The sequence below is a fragment of the Typopeltis vanoorti genome, chromosome 15, assembly GCF_054136105.1.
Source record: "Typopeltis vanoorti isolate ZY-2024b chromosome 15, IOZ_Tvanoo_1.0, whole genome shotgun sequence".
Classification (NCBI taxonomy): Eukaryota; Metazoa; Arthropoda; class Arachnida; order Uropygi; family Thelyphonidae; genus Typopeltis; species Typopeltis vanoorti.
In genome coordinates this window covers 62,446,758-62,468,257 of record NC_143563.1, presented here as the reverse complement: position 1 = coordinate 62,468,257, position 21,500 = coordinate 62,446,758, and the positions used below count along the sequence as shown (strand labels likewise).

Here is a 21,500-nt window from a genome sequence, read left to right as displayed (position 1 = left end):
CATCTGCAAACAGTTGCATATCGCTAATATTATTAATATACAAAGTGAACGATATTGGCTCCAATACAAATCCCTGTGGCACACCACTAGTGACTTTTTTCTTTCAGGATACTGCACCTCTATGCAACTTTCTGATATATATCTGACAGCCAGTTACTGATCCAACTCTAGTGTTATCCAATCCATCCATTTCAATTTATTTAACAGCCTGTCATGTGGCAGTCTATCAAAAGCTTTTGCAAAATTTAAGTATACCACTGTATATGCATCTCCCTTGTCCATTACATCTGTAACCTAGTTAGAGTAAATAAGTTAGTAAAACATGATCTCCCTTTAACAAACCCATATGAAAGAGTTAGTGGAAGAAGTGAAAAAGAAGTTTCTCTGTACCCTTTCTAACATATCCTCATCACCATGAAAACCTGGCAACCAAATCTGTGCACAATAATCCATATGAGGACTGATCAAGGCCTTATACAACAGCATCATAGCCTCTTTACTTCTGCATCATTGTCATAATCTGATGTGACATCTTTACAACTTGTGCAATATGGTCCCTGAATTTCAGGGCCTTGTCCACTACCACTCCCACATCTCCTCTACTTGCTTTAAAATTTTCCTGCCAAGTATATATATATTGCATCCCATCGTTTCTTACCAAATTTCAAACCTTATACTTTGCAACATTGAATTGACAGTTCCGGTTACCTGCCCATTCATGCAATCTATTCAAGTCCTCCTGTAAGGCCAAAAATTGCTCTCTCTCCAATTTTGCATCATCTGCAAACAGCTGCATATCACCAGTTAAACCCATCCCAATGTCATTAATATAGAAATTGAACAATAATGATCCCAAAACTGACTGCTGCAGCACTCCACTAGTGACCTTAAGATACTCACCCCAATATACAACTTTCTGATACCTATCTGACAGCCAGTGACTGTTATCTAATCCCATCTGTTTGTTTATTTAACAGCTTGCTGTGTTGCAGCCTACCAAAAGCTTTTGCAAAATCCAACTGTAACACTGCCTATGCATCTCCCTGGTCCAAGAGATTTGTCACCTTGTTATAGTACATAAGTTAGTAAAACAAGATCTCCCTTTAACATACCCATGCTGATAACCACAAGAATACTGCTGTTATCAACCCATTTCTGTATCCTACTTCTCACCAAGCTCTCCAATACCTTCACCACAGATCAAGATATACAGATTGGTCTATAATTTGAAGCTCACCACCTTTATGCAGTTGAACAATTTTGCCCTCCTTCCACTCCCTTGGAACCTGTGCTGTTGTAAGACTCTTATTAAAAAAAGCATGCCAATGCTATTGCCAATTCCCTGAAACATTCCCTTAAGATGTGTGGTGATATGTCATCAAATCCTATCACCTTACTGACATCGAGGTTATTTATTTCCTCAAATACCTCCTGCTCACTCACAATTAAGCCATCCTCTCCTATATCCTGTACACTTAAATTTCTCATGATTTCACCCTGATGAGGCTGAAAGATCCTTATATGTATATATATCACTGAATACTGTCAATTCCCAAGCAGCATTTATTTCCTTATCGCTCAACTCCTCATTCCATGCTATAACTCCAAGCTGTCTCCTAAGCTTGTCATAATCACCGGCCTTGCACTTCTACATATATCCTTTCCTCACAGAAGTCTGCATATGACTAGCCACAACCCAGTTGATCACTTTCACCAACTGGAGGAAAGTGCAAATCCCGACTCACAATTACATCTATAAATTAAAGATGCCAAGAAATTATATTCTCGGTTTCATCTTTTATCCAAGTGTAAGTAAACAAAGTTTGCACATGAAATAACTTCACGACTGGGCTTTGTATATAGAGGCTAATGACTTCACGTCAATTGCCTTAGTATTATTAGAGACGTTATTAGCCGCTACATACAAGTAGCTCCCCTTTGTTTCCTTACACAGTTGGATAAAGGATGAAACCAAGAATATAATTTATTGGCATCTTTATTTTATGGTATAACCAAGTAAAAAAAAGCTTTCAACATCACAATTGCATCCACTGATGAAATCATCAGATCCAAAACTCTTGATCCTCACATTCCCTCCTTTACATGCTGCCTGAGATAGTTGTCTCTCAAGAACTCAAGATATTTTCCTTATCCCCAAATGCTATCTCTTCATTCCAATCTACACCACCATAATTAAAATCACCCTTCCTTTGTTCACTAACTCAAGTTGTTTATACATTTCTTCATCACAACCCTTCACATTCCATAGTCTATAGCAACATCCAACTAAATATGTCTTCCTGTCAATCTTCACCTCAAAACATACTGCCTCAAAACCATTGTCACTATTTCCCTCTTTCATATTTACATAATTCCAAAATAATAATTTTATGTTAATCAACATAATTCCCCTGCTATTATCATCAGTGCTCCCCCATCCCTTTTTGTCCTTTCTATCCTTGCAAAAAAATACTGTACCCTTCCATTTCTATTCCCATTACAATATCATCTTCATTCATCCATGTTTCACTTATTCCAATGATTTGGGGCAAATAAACTTAATCAGTGAAACCATTTCATCTCTCTTATTTGTAGTACTTCTGGCATTTGTAAATAAACAAAGCAGTTCACTTTGAGGTCTATAACCAGTCCTACCCAAGCCACTTGGTGGTTGTGATTTCTGCATCACACCTGTCCTTGTCCAATCCCCTTTATCACTGCTTACCACATATATCCACTCAGTCTCAACTCCCCCACTCACATCCTGATGTATTCCATTTTTATGCTGATCATCTCCATACATAAATTCACTACCACTTCCAACATCCATTTTCCCTGTCTCCTGATATGCCACGTCTCTCTGTCCATCCAGGCTTCTCCCCATTTCCCTGTTCCTCTTGCATTCCCATTCTCTCTTCATCTCTCACTTGGCAGTGTTTGGCAATGGAAACATTGCCAAACACTTCTGTCTCTTCAATACCACTCTAATGATCTTTCACTTCATCTCTTATTTCTGATCTCCTGCACTTCCATCTAACAACAGTTTCTCCAGTTCACTCACTCCAAAGCCATTCAAATGCAATCCATCAAATCTATATAATTCCATTCTTCTCTCAAATACATGCCATACATCCACAAACTGCACTCCCTTCTCCTCACACACACATGGCTCCACTAGCATACCATTCATGATTCTGGCTCTCTGTCTGAACTCATCATTGTCATACCTCTGCAAAACACTGACAACCTTTTCCATTATACTATTGTCTTTCGCTCTCTGCAATAACCTCCTCATATTCACCCTTACATTCTCCTTATGTCCCATTAAATCATTTGTTCTCACAACCACAACTTCTCTTGCTCGTTTCCTCCTTGTGTCTAAAGCATGAATTATCTTGCTCATTCTCCCTCCTGGATAGCACACCTCATGAACTCTCATTAACCAATCCTCTAACAATGGAATCTCCATACTGTTATTCTTTTGCACACTTTCATTTGTTTCCACTAAATGTCTAATATCACTCTGGACATTCCTCATTTCATTTTTCATTTTGAATAACTGTTTCATCAAATCTTGCATTCCAACAATTTCACTCTCTATCACTCCCATAGTCTCACCACCCCCCTCGTTCTACCACACGTTACTTCTGTTTCCTCATTTATACTTCCTTTGGCACCCTTATCACTTACTTTCATTTCTACATTCTTGCATTAACTATTTCACTTCCTAAGTCTTAATAGCTTTTGTTCCATTTCTTTCATTTATGCCATCTTTCATTCCTTCAGTCCGCTCATTCATTAACTCATAGTTTAACAAAATATTGCACTTCCTACAAATCCATACTTTCTCTCATCTCATGTTCAGTCTCTCCACAAACACATCTCTCACATTTCACATCGCATTTTATCTCAGAGTTTGAAAAGGTCTAAAAACTGGAAGATTGGATGTCACATAACTCAGTGTAGTTGCTTTCAAACATATATCTTATTGCAATAATTACATTATGCATGGATCCTAAGGAAATATTGATCACCCTTACTTATGTGTTGGGATCCATGGAAGGATTAAAAGAGTCACCACCAATTCCTCCATGAAAATTACTATGCCCATCATCCCATTTAATATTGTCATGGTTAACAGGACACCTGAAAAGAAAGAGGGGGGGGAAAATTATATGATTTAGTGTTTGTGACAAGGCTGGTAAATACACTGCACACATACACATGCCAAATTTTTCAGAAGTAGAATTTAATGGCATACTAAAAATGTTAATTTATTTAGATTATTAATATTTTTCTTATAAATATATATATTAATTACTATTATTATTAATTACAGAATTATGCAAGCATATTTGAGAAGAGGATGACAAAAATTGCAGAAATGCTATCATTAATACTATATGGAAGTGAAAGTTGGATAACAAAACAGAAAGATAAGTAAAGATTAATAGCAGCTGAAATAAAATTGATGAATAAAACAGCATAGAATATACTCTATTTGATCATAAAAGAAATGAAGAAATAAGAAATGAATTAACCCAAAAACCAGAAATAAAGAAATATAAACACAAATGGATGAAGTATGTTAACCACCAAGGCAGCCTTGACATGCTTACATGTCATTAATTACATGGAGACATCATGGATGTGAAGTGTCCATTGAAGTTAATATAGCATTGAATACCATTGAAATAATATAGATACAAAGCTTATATTTTTGATATAGTTTATCCATGTGGCCAGAAAAAGAGGACCAGGTTATCCAGCAAAGAGATGACATTGGCTTCTAAGGACAATAAGCCATAATAGGTCTGAATCCTTGAATCAGAAAAAGAAGATTATTATTATTATTATACTTCCAAGGAGCAAAGGACTCATCTTCATAACAAACATAATGCCTATTGTAATATTATATACCCAAAAAAAATAAATAAATTCTCACACAGGTTCTGATAATGCAGTTTACTGGTTTATAATTACCTGTATAGCTGGCTAAAATTCAATAAAATATACTTAGGCTGAGAATGTTTCAACAATATTTCAGCTTATGGAAATTACATGAAACATTTCCATTTACATATAATAAAAATAATACACTATCATACAGTAATACGATAATTGCACCGATAATACAATATCGGTGCATAATTTCCTGATCTTCAACAATCATATCATGGAGTAGGAACAATGTATGTTACATGAAACAATGCAGGAGCATTTCTCTCTGGAACAGCATATCTACATATTGAATCTCAAATATTTAGGGTTCAATATGTAGATAAGCTAATGACTGAGTGAGATTGGTTATGATGAGTTTATTAACTCAGTGGAGGTTTGTTAATAATAAAAAATATTATTTAATAATACCTCTGGGTTTGTATAAGGTTACTGCTCTAAGTCAATTTTATAACTAAAAATATTGCCCAATAAAAAAATATTTTCAGTGACAAAACTGAGAATATCTTAATTTTAATTGTGTTATGTTGTGGTGTGGTTTGATAAAGACATTTAAGTTAGTGAGGGAATTTTATCAGATTAATACAGAGGGATTATAAAAAGAGTAGAAGTGAGAGCAGAAGAACCAGAAACCATCCCTGGAAGTTGTGCAAGAGTGCGGTGAAGGTGTGAGGGGTAGATTTTTTACTTGGAGAATTGTGGTGAATGGAACACATTAGCAGAATATGTTGTGAATACAATAAATATTAAGGATTTTGAGGTTCAGCATGAATAAATATATTGTCAGTTGAGTGAATCTCCCATGATGAGCCTGCTGATTCCATAGAGGGCATAATAAATAGAGAGCTGGAAGAAGCGAGAGCAAAGAGTGAAAAAGTGAAAATCGTTAGTATTTTACCTTGCTACGATAAAAATGAATTAAAAAGAAGGGCTATGATGGCAAACAATTCGATGCGCAAGTTATGTAGAAGGAATGGATGCGAGTTTGAGGGAAGATTGGATTTGTATAAGAGGTATGGCCTACACCTGAATGCACTTGGTATCAGGAGTCTGGAAAAACTAATAATTGGTATGAGACCTAACACAGAAAGTCAGGGAAACCAAATTATAAAGGGAGGAATGATGTGAATGCGAGTGTAAGAGCGACAATGGTATATAACTGTGTTAATGATGGGAATGGGCTTTGTCATGGAAATGTTGATGAGGCGAGAATGATTTCGGGTTTGTGTTTGTACGGTTCAGATCCATCATATGTGTACAAAGATGTCTACATGTGTAAGACATTAGAGAAGAATAGAGATCCGCAAGTTGTCCAACTGTGTCAGGCAGACTGCAAACAAGAGTATACAAAAGAACATGCAAGTGGATTATTATGTCTGTACACAAATGCTGGGAGTATCAGAAACAAAGGGATAGAGTTTGTTGCCTTAGTCAATATATTGCGACCTCAGATTGTAGGAATTAGTGAGACCTGGCTATCAGAATCAGACCTACTAACTGGTATCAAGTGTCATGGGTACAGTATTTTTAGGAAGGATAGAGTGGATAGAAGAGGAGGGGGCATGCTGCTAATGATATTGGATGACTTAAATCCAGTTAGAGTTGAGACTTATGAATGTAGTAATACTACTAACAAAATTTCATGTGGTAATGAGTTTGAAGCCATCTGGTGTGAGTGCAACGGTGGCTCGTACATAAGCACTGCGATACTGCAGCACCCCCAAGGAAAAAATTAAATTTTGTCTGTATTTATAAATAATAACAATGTTTACAACATTATATAAATGCAATACAACATGTTAAAGGTTACAGCTTATGTTTTGACATTGATTGAATAGTTAATAATTGGAATTGTTCGATTAATGCTTTAGATTACAAAACAAATGCACTGCGATCTAACGCCGATATCCGTTTGCGCTTGTCATTGCACATTACATCATTAGATACACTCTTGCTTGGGCAGTGTATCATATGCTTGCAGCGTTATTTCTGTGAGATATAAAACATTTATTACTGGTGCGTGTTCGTGGTGAACTATTTTTTGTAAATCTTATTTTATTTTGTTAAAATAACATATAATTATTTATTTATTATAGATAAAAGGATGAATTATGATGAGCGTCACTGTTGAAAATATGAAAAGAATTATATTTTTTCAATTATCGTTACACGAAACAAATGCACTGCTCTAACACCGATATTTGTTTGCACTTGTCATTGTTATTGATACGAAACTTTTATTATTGGTGTTTGTTCGTGGTGAGGATGAAATATTTTTAATAAAGCAATTTTTTAATATGTAAATTTATTTATTAATAAATTCATTACTGATTAAGAAAAAACATTTTATTTTTGTATATGCAGCATCAACCGCCACTGGTGAGGTGGAATATAACAAGACAAATTACATAGTAGGTATTGTTAACCTGGTGGATCGGTAGATGGCGATGAAGAAATGCATCACCAAATAGAAAAGGTGAGCGTGAAAAGAGTAATCATAATGGGAGATTTTAATTATCCAAATATTGATTGGGTAGCAGTAGAATGCCATGAGAAAAATGGGAATGCATTTATTGAGCTGTTGCGGGACAACTTGCTCAAGCAGCATGTGACAGAAGGAACTTGAGGTCAAAGAGTGTTAGATTTGATTATAGTGTCAGAGGGCGTTTCAGTTAAAGACTTAACTATTCTGCCTGCAGTTGGTGACAGTGATCATGCGGTACTCAGTTGGGAAGTGACTAAGTTTATGAATGTTCCATTCAGAAAAGATTACATGCTGAACTACAAAGCAGGAAATTATAACCAACTGAGTTCAGTGGAATGGGATCTGTTGCTGGATGGAAAGAATATTGACAGTGCATGGGAAACATTTAAACAATACTTAAATGATGCGATATCAGAATATGTTCCGAGAGTTCAAAGAATAAATAGAGTAGGAGTCAAATGGATGCGTAATCTTCTTAAGCAAGAGATTCATAAGAAAAGGACGATGTGGAAGGAATACCTTTGCATAAAGATGGCATCCGTTATGAATGTTATAAGCAGCAGGCTAGAATAGTCACAAATGTTGTAAAGAAAGCAAAGTCTGATTATGAAAAGAAACTGGCTCTGTGTGCTACAGACAACCCACAAAATTCTATTGATATGATGCATGTAAAAGAAAGAATGAATATGGAAGAATAACTCTTCTAAATCCAGATGGCATGAGGGTTACAGATGCAGAAGAGGTTGTTCAGTTAAAAGTTATCAATCTGGAGAACACAACATTGAGCTCACTGTTACCTCTTCAGCAGATAAAGAAACGCAGGTGTACGAGGCCGAGGTATTAGAGCTGTTGCACAAACTAAATAAGAATTCAGCAATAGGAACTGATGGAATATTAGCATGTGTGCTAAAAGTGTGTTCAGCCTATCAACTTCCACACTCTGTGAATGTTGCATATCCAGAAAATTGTACATCTTTCCATTTCTATTCCTGACATCGCACCATCCTCAGACAACCAATTTTTACTTATAGCAATTATCTTCGGGCATACTGACTCGGTCGATGCAACAAACTCAGCTCTCTTATTTCAAATGCTCCTTACATTTGCATAAACATAACAATCCCCGTGTCTCTGAGACCATACTATGAGCACCAACATTCGTTATACCCCCTCTCTCTCGCTCTCTCTCTAAATACCACTCCTGTTTCCCTGATCCTGACTCTAATTGCCATTCATATCTGTCTCATCCTCACCTTTATGCATTCCATCACCTTGTCCTGCTTCAACCACATCTTCATCCTTGTATCCAATTTCCTCCTGTCGTACAACCCGTTTAGTTGTGCTATCCTGCTTCACAAGTACCCATTGATCATTAAAGCATTTAATAATTAAAGCATTAATTAAACTAATTAAGGTATTAACTGATTAAAAAACATTTGATATAATCAGGGGTGTAGTCCTAAAAGAAATAGTGCCAGGGCTCTACCTTGGAAACAAAAATCCAGAGCACGAAGTGTGGCATTATTATTATTATTGTGACGGCTATATGGCAGAGAGATTGCCTTGTTTTCTGAAACGAAAATGACAAGAGCAGCAAGCTGTATTTTTTGACCGAAAGCTGGAAATGCATATCTCATTATTATAATTTATTATAATGAATTTAAAAATTTTGATAGTTTTAAAAAAGTACCAGGGCATCGCCCTGCCATGCCCTGGCCCGACTACACCCCTGGATATAATACAGTTAAAATATATAATAACTAAAGTAAAAATAAATATACCAAAATAAATGGCAAACTCATTAATGTTCATAATCATCATCAACACAGCTTTCTTCAGTCTATCCACTGCTGAATGACTGCCTCTCCACATTTAGCTGATCTTGTGCATCTGTACTCCATAAATGTCCATGCCTCTTTATCTTATCATCCCATCTTACTTCAGCCTACCAGGTCTTCAACGTCCAGTTCTTGGTGTCCATTCTGTTGTCAGATATTCTCATTGCATGTCCTGTCCAGTACTATTTATTGAGGTTTATTATTGTTGTTATAATATCCATTACCTTTGTTTCCTTATCTAATTATTAGTCTTTTTATCTCATCTTGTTGTTCCCAGAATGGCTCTTTCTATTTTGCTGTATTTTTCACATTCTCCAACTGTCTCATACAGTAGTAATAACACTTAAGTTTCACTTCCATATGTCATTGCAGAGCACACACACACTGGTTGTAAATCTTTCATTTTAAACAGTGTGGTAAATTTCCTTTAAACATATTGCCATACTGGTTAAAAACTTTCTATTTTTTGTTATTCTAGCTGATATTTCCTTATCAATTTATAAATACTTGTAATGATATGTCCTTAATATTTTTATGAACTCATTATTTTAATCTGTTTTTGATTTATTTCGATTTTTTTCTTTCTAGAGTGTTTCCACTATACATTATTTCGCTTTGTTTATATTTACTTGTAGACCTATCTCTACACTTACTTCCTTTAATTATAAAATCATGTGTTCTAATTCTTTTGGTGATGTTGCCGTTAGTATAACATTAGTATTATTGTAGGATTGTTGCTAATAGTTCGTTCAAAAGGGACTGTCCATATCCCAATCCCTCTTTGAAAAATATTTCTATTTTTCTTTATTTTTTATCCGTGTTTATTACTTCTGGTCCTTTTTAATATAATTATATATATTCTGGCTCTATTTTTATATATATTTTTTCTTTGATACTGAAAATAATGGTGCGTCTTACAATTCGATGGCATCTTAGAATCGAAGAAATATGATATTATTATCATTATTATTACCTATTCCGTAGAATTTCGAATGCATACACGGTAAAGTGTGGGTCTATGCGCGAGCGTAAATGAGAAAAAAATTAGGATAGGATTATTATTACCTAAGTTTGAAGACTTATTGCGAGAAATCAATCTACGATACAACACTAAAAGATCCGACGTCTATATACATACATACACAGTCCACCGTCTGCACTATATCTACATGGCACTGTATTTCTCTGTAAATTACGTGTTGAAAGTTTTTCACTTGGTTATACTATATATTAAAGATGCCAACAAATTATATTCTTGGTTTAATTTTTTATCCAAGTGTTTACTTACACTTGGATAAAGGATTAAACCATGAATATAATTTCTTGGCATCTTTAATATATGTAAATTACGTGTTCTGCCGATTTACGTGCTTTGCCGAATAAAAATCCCAGTTAAAAAAAAAAAAAAAACTGCTACTTCGGTATAGAATTTATAGATTAACTAACTCACCTTTCAATTGAAAAGCTCCATATGAAGATCCCTCTCACCAAGTGTGCGCATATACTTATCGCATGGAACTAGACAAGACGACTGGTTTAGTCGCACCTTACTTTAGTGAGAATGAAATAATCAAAGAAGTATAAAAAATGGGAAAATGCAGAATACAAATTGAAAATGAAAAATTAAAATTGACTGAATACGCAAATGATAAGGTTCAGTTACAAAAAATATTAATTACTTTAATAATGCAGCATATAAAAATATGAAGATATCAATAAAAAAAATACCTCAAGTTGCAAAGAGAACCTACAAGATCTAAATACATCAAAGAGAATTTAACTGAACAAGTTAACAGAATAATATATTTAGGATCAGTCGTGATCAGAGGCAACTCGTAATAAAGGTGGAGCAAGTGCCTAGCACTTCACTGCCGAAGGAGCCCATATCAGATGTTACGCTGAGAACAGTTTTGATCACTTTGATATAAAGCCGCCAGGGGCGTCTCGTGCATAGGCACTACGGAACTCCAGCACCCCCAATTTTTCTCGATATATAAATATATTTATTAATTTATTTATATTTGCTTGTAATATTTAATTTTATCATTAACAATCCTATAAAATTTTCTTATTTTGTATAATAAAAAAATAATAATAATAATCCATCTTGTAGCACTTAGGAGGGCGAAGGACGCTAGCAGCACTGTGTTTACCACAGTGCTGCTAACGCGCAAGCATATGCACCTCATAGTGAGATGCGAGCTATTAGCGTAATGCTGCACTGTCCGTCGCGCAGTTCCACTGTTGTGTATATGCAATTTGCACCAGTAGTAGAGTTCGTAGTGTTCGTCGTGTTTACTCCGTCTCTTTAAATATTTGGACATTACAATTAAAGGATTTAATTGTAATGTTCAAAAAATGGATTTTATTTTTAAGTAATTTTGAATTATACTAAAAACTGTATAATTTTATCGATAATAAACAATATTTTTTCATGAAACAAAACAAGAAGAATATATTTTATTTTTAAGTAATTTTCAATTATACCTAGCTGTATAATTTTATCGATAATAAACAATACTTTTTCATGTTTATTTATTTTTTTTAATTTTTACCATAATTTTGATATTTTATCCCACATCACGCGTATACACTGTACTTAGTGTGTATATGTATATTTCGAAAGTTGCAGCAATTCCACGATTTCAAGCCACCACTTAAGGCCGAGATACAAAAAGCGTAGTATCTGTTCTTATCAACTTAACAACTGATACTAAACTGTTCCAGTTAGTGTATATACATGTGTATGTCTGTAACTTTATTAACATTTAAATACAACATAGAAAAAAATTCAAACAATACAAAATCAGAAATTAAGAAATATTTTATTTAATGCGAGGAGTGTGCTTTCCATAAGACATAGAAAATTCAATTTTATACACAGGAATAAACAGCTCACTACAAAGACCGGAATGAAAATATATCTCTGTATAGAGATATTCCCTCCCCACCACCACCAAAGAGGCCATATTGCAAGTACGCGAAAAACATACAGTACGGAGACAATTATAGTCGTGTACTAACACGTTTACAGCCTTCTGATGGGATGGAATTCACATTATTTTTTAAAATAAAAAATTACATAAGATGAGGCAGAATTTGCAAAAACAAGTCGGATATCTGTATGTCTTAACAATGCCATCTAAAAAATAAAAGAGAGAGAGAGAGAGAGAGAACATATTAAAGAAACAAAAATAATAAGTAAAACCAAAAATCAATCCCTTACACTTAGGTACGTTTCCCCACCCCACCACACACACACATTTTCTGCCTTTCCAGTTTTACTCGAATCCTCGCACAGAAACCACGACATCGCCACCAACTAATAACTCCCCTCACCCCTATTTTACATCTGCAAATGAATATTTGCTTGCAACGATAATATCATTGATACTGCTCTCCATACAAAATGCTTTATCGTATCAAATAGCCAATTTTTAATCCGATCCTCTAGTACGACGTTACAAATTAAATATCAGCTTGTCATGTGACAACCAATCAAACTTGTAAAATTCAAGTGATCAGGAAAAGTACCGGATATGCATTTCCTTCATTAACTAACTACTCTTGTTACTTTATTTTCTTTCCAATATTTAATTTTTTCTTCTTATTTTTATAAGAGATTCTGCTTTCAGAGACATATTTCTCCAATGCCAATTATTTCAATTTTCATTCAGTTTTCTTTTGTTCAACTTCTGTTATCACTGACTGTTGTTGCTGCCTTTTTTTTAATGCTATTATATTTTTTTTACATTTATTCTTGTATTTATGAATATTCTTTCCCCTCCTTCATATTCTTTAAGGCACCAAGATCACGTCTTAGAATTATTCATATTAACGCTACTAGCCATAAAACTTGGAATTAAGTCTTTCCAAAACTGTACTAATCCATATGAAAAAAAAAAAAAAATGCATCATAACTATTGTACGAATTATTTTTAAAAAAATCTTGTATGATTGTACAATCAAATTAATGATCTATAGGTTCTTTCTTACGAATCTCGCTTCATTGGAAATATGAAATCTCTGGTATAAAATAATGATGAATGCTAATAATTTCAGTTTGAATATCTATCTTTCATCTTTTCTTTATTCTCAATAATATATATATATATATTTTTTTTTTTTTTTTTTTTTACAGCCCAATGTTTCACGTCCATCAATATTCGCCTTGGTTCTACTGAATTTCCCATTGTTCAATATATATATATATATATATATATATATATATGTATATGTGTGTGTGTGTGTGTGTGTAGAAAGTTTTTTTACCTTGGACAAACTTGACTTACTTATTAAAACCTAGCTATAAAATTGCTTGGTATCTTTTATATGTATATAATGAAAAATCACGATCGGGTATTCCAACTGAAGGTGAGTTAGCTGGTCTCATGCGTAGTGAAAGGATTCCCCCTCCCGGAAACTCAGGATTTTCATCCTGTAAACCGGCTACATGAACACATGCAATTAATATTCATAATACACTGAGCTGTTAGGCCTAGTTTCATTGATCCTAATTTTATATGAAGCGGTGGCAAGAGAACTTAATTTGGTTCCATTGAACCTTTACGGAGAATAATTTGGAATCAGAAATGACGATTTCTCTCCTTAACCATTTTTTTAATCCAATGATGCCAACGGCTCTGTTGTGCCATGCATGAAAAAAACATGACATGTTTAAGAAGAATACTGTCCGACCACAGAGCCGTCGTTGGCAGATTACCAAAAAGGGTCAATTCATGTTGAAGGGGAGAAAGGAATAAGGCGATGTACGAATTCGTCACCAACACGCGAAATCACGTGCTTTATACATAACATTTTCCGACTGCTGTACAAGCAAAATAGTTACTACTTTAAAAACTAGAATTTTCATAAAAGAAAAGCTAATTTTCCGACGTATAATAATAACCACTCATCCCACGAAACGCATTGATTACCCTGTTATCGGAATGGATTCGCCTTCTGCCATACGCGGAAGTGTCGAGGGGTGTCGCATCTGTGGTCAGACAGTACAGACAATTTTTAAATTTCCACAAAATAACCATTGGCATTCTTAATATGTCACTTTATCAACAAAGATTAAAGATTTTGGTATTTTTTAAGTGAACAGAATGGACGATGTAGACGGAAGTGAAAATGTTACCATGTTGGTGAAGGGGCACATTTCAAGCAGCTTCTTTTAGAAGAGTCAATGAAATAACTTCATATACATCCTCACCTAAAGAAGTCCAGTAGTATCGCTGCAGTGCAATAGCGTAAAGTAAGATACAAATCCGAAAAGTATGATATAAATTCATTCTCATGATTTTTGTGCTCTTTGCATCCTTTGAGAGACCTAAATCTCTCGCCAAATTATTTATTTAGCTTGAACTGCTGTAGTTCGCTCTCAATTTCAGGCTGACACCGTTTGTATTGACTTCGCTTTCCAAATTGGATAAAGCAATTGCATTAAGCTATTAATATGGTGAAAATATAGATAACTTAGTTATTAAGAACTGACCTTATTGGCAGACGAAAGTTTTTATCAGGAAATGTCATCTCTATTCCTAGCGTTATAGCATTCCTCATCGGTTAGGCAAAAATAGCAGTTTTATCTACGGGTTTTTTTTGTTTCACGCCACACTACTGTAATAGCAAACGAGATTTATTATTACCTTGAGATCTTTTCTTATTTGTTTAACATACTTGTGGCAAACTTTGCGTACTATCCAGGTTTTCCTTGATATTCAAGCTTCTGCCGAAAAGTAACCATAGCACAATATGTTTAATCACTTGTATACTCACGCCACCTATACTCACGTAAACCTAAAATATCTATTGCAAATATGCCCGATAGATACAACAAAATAAAATAAATAAATAAAATGTAATTTTAAGGATTTCATTCAAATATATACCCTACGATATTAGTGAAGAAAATCTAAGTAAAAAAGGGATAAACAGTTCACACTTCATATGTTATGTAAGCTAATAAAACCCAAAAAGTACGAGGGTCGTCGTCAGTAATTCATCATGTGTTCATAGACTATATGTAGCAATAAAAAGAAGAAGAAGCACAAAACTGTTGCATTTTATCAGAAAAAAATAATAATCTAAATAATATAAATTAAGTGGTTATTATTATTATTATTATTATTATTATTATTCCTGACACCTCCAAGGAGTCCGAAGACTCTTCGAGGGAGGACACCTACAACTGTCTCAACCACTACACCGAACCTCTACTACGAATCAACGCCATCTACCGCCCACCTCCACCACCACCACCACAACTGGTATTCTATGTCTGTAAATTGCATGTGTTCTGAAAGGCCAATTTGTCTGTATGCGTGATGAAAAACCCGAGTTTCTGGGACAAAAAACCCTGAATAAATACTAAATCCAACATTATTTCAAAGCCGAAATTTCAAATTTCAAAGTCATTATTTCGGCTTTGAAATAATGTTGGATTTAATATCCACTTAATTTATATAATTTGCATCGCCGAAGTGAAGCCTTAGACTCTTTATTTTTAGTAAATAATCTAAATAAAATTATTACTTTTGTACAAAAATACTTCAGGCAATAAAAATAAGTTGAGAAAATAATAATAAGCAGAATAATAATTTTGCTTGACCACTGAGCTTCGAATATCTTTAATATTGAGATTCGGGGGACTTAATTTCTAATTCAAACACGTGTTGTTTTGTCCTGTCCTCTTTCTTCCACCAAAATGACATTTGTATTGCCAGCTCCGAATAGAATATTAATAGCAAGATTTTTACAAAATACCTTCCTGGTAATATTTCGTTTCTCCTCAAAGAACTTATAATGTAGTTGTCAACAGTTTCCGAATTTGGTAAACACTGTTTAAGAAGCATAATTTACAGTTGGGTGCTGCTATAGACCAAGTGATTGAATAGATGATGGAAACAGTATGCATAGGCAAATAGACTCAGTGGATGACAGCTAATTATTATGGGGGATTTCAACTATGGTAACATTGATTGGAGGGAGGAGAGGACAAATGGGAGGAAGGAAATGATTTTATGCAGTTACTAAGGGATAACTACCTGAGACAGCATGTAATGGAATATATTAGGGTTTCGAGAGTGCTTGATCTAGTAATTGCATCTGAGAAATTGACTATTATGAATATTTCCATATTGCCATCAATTGGTGAGAGTGATCATACGGTCTTTACCTGGAAAGTGGCTAAATGTGTGGAATTTTCAGATAAGACAGGTACATGTGGAATTACATACTGGTAAGTATGACGAGCTTAGGAGATTGCTTGGATTAGTGCCATGCCATGTTAAACTGCAAGGGCTGGGTGTTGATAGCGCATGGGAAGTGGTTAAGGAGAGATTGAGGGAGGTAATGGCTGACTGCATACATAGAGTCCGGAGAGTAAATCAAGTGGGAGTTAAATGGATGAATAACACCATTAAGCTTGACCTGCAAAAAAAGAAACAATTGTGGATGAAATTTAAGGAGAAAGGTGACTTGCAGGCACACGAATAGTACAAAACACAGACCAGAAGGTAACTAGTGTGGTAAGAAAAACAAAAGCAGATTATGAAAGTAAATTAGCAATGCAAGCTAAAGTGAATCCCAAACAGTTCTTTCGATATGCTGCAAGTAAAAGAAAAATATTTTTCTTTTATTTGCATTTTTCTTTTCTTTTACTTAAATCAAACATTCGTGGCATGCTGTAAAACGTCCTATGAACTGCTACGACATTATTTTAGTTTAATAGTTTTCATTCCTGTACTAGAAACATATTATTATATCAAATCATGATGGGTATCTAAAATACAATCAGTACTTTTAAATTACGGATGCTTTATTAGATAAAGCCACTCTTAATTCAACCATGGGTATGTTGTCAGGTGTCGACTTCTCTTTGACAAAATAAATTTTCAAATTTAATAGCAAGATTACTAGAACTATTTGGAAATTTAAATTTCTTTTACTGCAGTGATGTGATTAAGCCTCCCTACAATTTATCGATGCTTTGAAACCTCTTTTTGCTTTCTTTTTTTTTCTTCTTCTTCTTTTTTTTTATAGGTCCCTCGCAGCTTAATTGAGCTGACCTCAGCATTCAAACGCGTGGTTCAGTGAACGGCAAAATTTGATATCAGACATAATTTTTGCCTGTGAATGATTTTCGCTTCACTATTTCTTTGCCATATACTTCCAACAAGAAATGCTGAAAAGTGTCCCTTGCCGATTATAGATTTTCTATCTTGTTACTGACGAAAGTCTAAAACAGACTCGGAACAGCTGTTGATTGGTGAAACACAATCATATACTGTACTTATAACGAAAGTCAATATACGAATCCTTTTGGCTATCGCGTTTTTGTACTAAAAATAAACAAACTCTTACCATACTGTCGCAAAAATGCTTTGGATATTTTAAAAAGTTTATTTTGGTAGTTTTAACTGGTTTGTAACAAAATATGAATTTATATTCGTTTTCTTTTTATTCTAAATTTAGTAAGAAGGAAGATAGTTTGAACAGTACAAAAGAAAAAAAAATGTCATCAAAAATCGGGATTTGAGTACTAGATGATTTATTGCAATAGCATCCTTCGTTTACAAACCCAAATACAGCAATCTCTCGATTAATGCGCCCCCGATTAGTGCGTTTTCGATTAGTGCGTCATTTGTTTTCGATACCCAAATTCGATTAGTGCGCCTATATATATCTTAAAAATAAATGTTACAGAATTTAAAAATTTTCGATCTATACATTTTTTTATGGCTATTTTAAAAAATCACTCACCAGGATGAAATAATTTAGTTACCGATTTGAAATATTTTACAAAGTTATTTTATGATGGCATACTACATTATTTCCATGTACACTATGTTCCAAATTTACCGCCAAAATTTATGTCTGCTGTACATAGCATTTTACTGATCATATATCGTGCAATTGTTTTCCTTACTTTTTTATTTTAAATTATTTTCCTAACCTTTAATCATGAGTAAAAGAATTAGTGAGTAAAAAATAGAAGTGTGAAAATGATTCGAAAAGTAATCTGATTGGAAGAAAAACTTGAAATAATAAAGAAAATGAACAAGGCGAGTCCAGAGCAAAGAACAAAAATGGGTGAATCAACTGCTGAATACAAAGAGAAAGGTAAGGCTGCTTCAAGTTCATCATGCATGCACTGACAATCAAAGTATTATAACGATTAAATTAGACACTTCTTTCTACATGGATCGAAGATTGTAACCAAAAACGGATCCCGCTAAGCACTGACCTTATTAAATCAAAAGCATTAAGTCGCTTTGCAACCTTAAAAGAAAGGGCTATCAATGATGGAAAAGAAGAAGAATTCCACGTTAATGCTGGGTGATTTGAGCGTTTCAAAAAGAGAAATAGCCTACATAATGTTCTGATCACAGGCGAAGCTGCAATTGCATATAAGGAGATATACAGAGATTTTGAAGAAAATTGTGTAAGAAGGGAATTATTGTGATCAACAAATATTTAATGTCGATGAAAACGGCTTTTTTTTTATTTTTGGAAGCGAATGCCTTTCAAGACTTTTCTAACCAAATCAGAGAAATCTCGGCCTGGTTAGAAAGTCGCAAAGTCGAATGAAATTACTGCTAGCAATATGCGCGCCGTTTAGAAGCACATTCTTCCACATTGTGCAAATGATTTTAGAGGCTTTTCAAATGAATCTAAGTTAATTAAATCTCATTCTGAGAAGTTGAGTGATTCCGACCTGCTAAATTTAGATTCACAGCGGGAAGATCCTGAAAAATATGAAGAAAATTTAATCACTGACAAGCCCAAAGAGGTTTCACAGAAACAAATTGAAAATAGTTTTCGTACAATCGAAGTTTTTAAGCAGCAATGCTTAGAGACCGACCCTGGCGAAGAGAGAATAAAATTTGCAGAAGAGGCAATAGGGCCATACCGTCAGTTGTATGAAAAAAAGAAACAGAATTCCGCCAAACGACGTTAGCTCAATTCTCTGTTAAGAAGCAGAATAATAAATTTATATTCTGAATATGTTTTATTGACTTTCAACTTCATGGTTTTCCTTTAACTAGGCCCTGAGACATATCCTAATTCGTTTATAAAAAAAACTTAAGGGTCAAAAAAGAAATCTGAAGAACGAATTATACATTTTCCCATAGGTTACTATATTCGATTAGTTCGTTTTCGATTAATGCGCCTGTTTTAAAGAACGCATTAATCGAGGAATTGCTGTATCTTCTTTGAAAACATGATTTCAGAATTTATGTTTTCACGTATATTTCGATAGCGTAGTAATAAATATCGCATTACTTGCCATAGATATCCCGTCAGTGATTCACGGAAATGAAATATAAAATATAATTTGAGCTTCGTTTTAGTGTTATTGTTTTGGTTGTTTTGCTGTCTTGAAATAAAACTCCATTGAGTTAAAATAAATCACTAACAATTCACTGAAATCACGAAATTTGCCCACTATGCCAATTGTTTCAATTACCTTTTTTTTTACTTATTTGGTGAAGATTAACCGAGAATGTTAAGAATAACAGAGAATATTATTTTAAGAAATCAACTGTTGCAAATGCATTTAAGAAATGCCATATTAATCATTTTGAAAAGTTTGAAATGTTTCAAATAGAGTTGAAATAAGTCTGCAAATATGATTCGACATATTTGAAATATGTTGACTACATAAACAGCTGCGTCAACAACACGATCATTCCTGCTGGTCATGAAGCAAGTGGTTTGCGTCACTTAGTGTTGGTATTGTAAGAGTATTCCATGGAATTGTAGGAAATCATAAGCTACCACATTGCAATCTTCTAATCAAAGATATATCGTACTGAAGACCCATCGATGAGATCTGAACAATTTCCCTAAAACGAAAGTGTTTACTTTCTTTTTAATTGTTATTTCAATGTAATTAGAAATCATTTAGAATTATATATTAATTAATTTACTCATTTAAGTGTGCATAATAATGTAAACACTTAAGTTATGATTTACGCTTTTAAAAATATGCTATTAATAAAAAAAAAACAAGATATTTTTTAAATAACTTCGAATATGTAATCCAATCATTTCAAAACGATTTATTTTTCTTTTATATAGTGCTTTTAGATTTATCTTACAGTATTCAAAAGTAATAATAATATCACTCTACTGTAAAAATCAATATAATAATATTGATTTTTACAGTAGAGTGATATTATTATTTTTAATTTATGTTTGCATTACAAGTTTCCAGGAGTCGCTAGCAGCTATGCATTGCTGAAATCTATTTATTATAAATCCAAATAAACTAAAAATAATTCACCGCCTGATAGTCTGTAACGGTGATTTTTGTTTGTTTGCATTAGTTTGTTCGTACTGCTTTTCAAAGTCATTAATATAGAAATTATCCTACAGATCACCATAACAAAATTTTGTTAATATTAACGAAGTCAAAGTAAACTATACCTGAAAGTTGCTATCTTATTTTAGGAATTGAGTATAAATAATTAATTACGATGTAAATAAACTGACGTTTTATGTCAAGTGGTTCTTTCAACCATGATTCCCTATGGAGGCGCTAGTGTAATAGTAAACAATAACAACAACAACAATAATATCAAGATCACGAGATAAAATTAAAATAACAAAATTTAATATTTATTTATATATTATGTATTTAAATTTATCAATTCAAATAACCGATACATTAATTCAAAAATAATAATGAATGATTCTCCAATAGCTTAATCGCTAACTGTGCTAATTTACTTTTTAATTATGAAAATCCCCTTAAAGTACCTGAACACTCCGCATTTTGAGAGTCCTGTTTTTGAATATTTGAAATTATTTAAGTTTGCATACCGTTTATTGTTACTTGGATCCAGAATTCACACCAACTCCAAATGAGATTAAACGAAAAGGTCACTGGCCAACTAATCAACGTAAAAAACCCCATAACAACACCACCACCACATCCTTTTTCAATCAAAATTTTCAGACTGGTATTATGGGAGACAATTCAGGGAGGGTAACGCTAGCTTATATGAAAGTCCAAAAAGTAGCAGATAAGATAAATAAGTGATTTGTATCTTTACACAACTCCTTTTGCCCTTTGATTTGCGCATGCGCTCTCTCTGTCCTGATAGCTCAAAGTTGAATTCTATATTTAGTAATCGTAAATAAATTAAACTCTGCTTACCTGATAGAGGTCATACTGATAATTCATATAGCGGACGTAGTTTCAA

The 21,500-nt window shown here is 33.7% G+C and overlaps 1 protein-coding gene across 4 annotated transcripts in view; it reads right to left on the bottom strand.

Moving 5' to 3' along the window:
- The window catches only part of LOC150098806 (uncharacterized), a 74,911-nt gene extending 53,623 nt beyond the window's left edge, over positions 1–21,288 (bottom strand). For 2 of the 4 annotated variants that reach the window (XR_016549476.1, XM_090404831.1), the window contains exons 1-2: positions 21,118–21,288; positions 4,041–4,146 (exon numbers count right to left, since the gene is read on the bottom strand). Coding sequence is in view for 3 of the 4 variants with exons in the window: in XM_090404831.1 (XP_090260957.1) it covers positions 4,041–4,146; positions 21,118–21,211 (200 nt within the window). In the remaining variant the exon portion in view is untranslated. Of the gene's footprint in view, positions 1–4,040; positions 4,147–10,732; positions 10,833–21,054 lie in introns of all 4 variants that reach the window. The other 2 variants (XM_090404833.1, XM_090404832.1) reach the window with 2 other exon arrangements.
- Between the last annotated feature and the right edge of the window lie 212 nt (positions 21,289–21,500).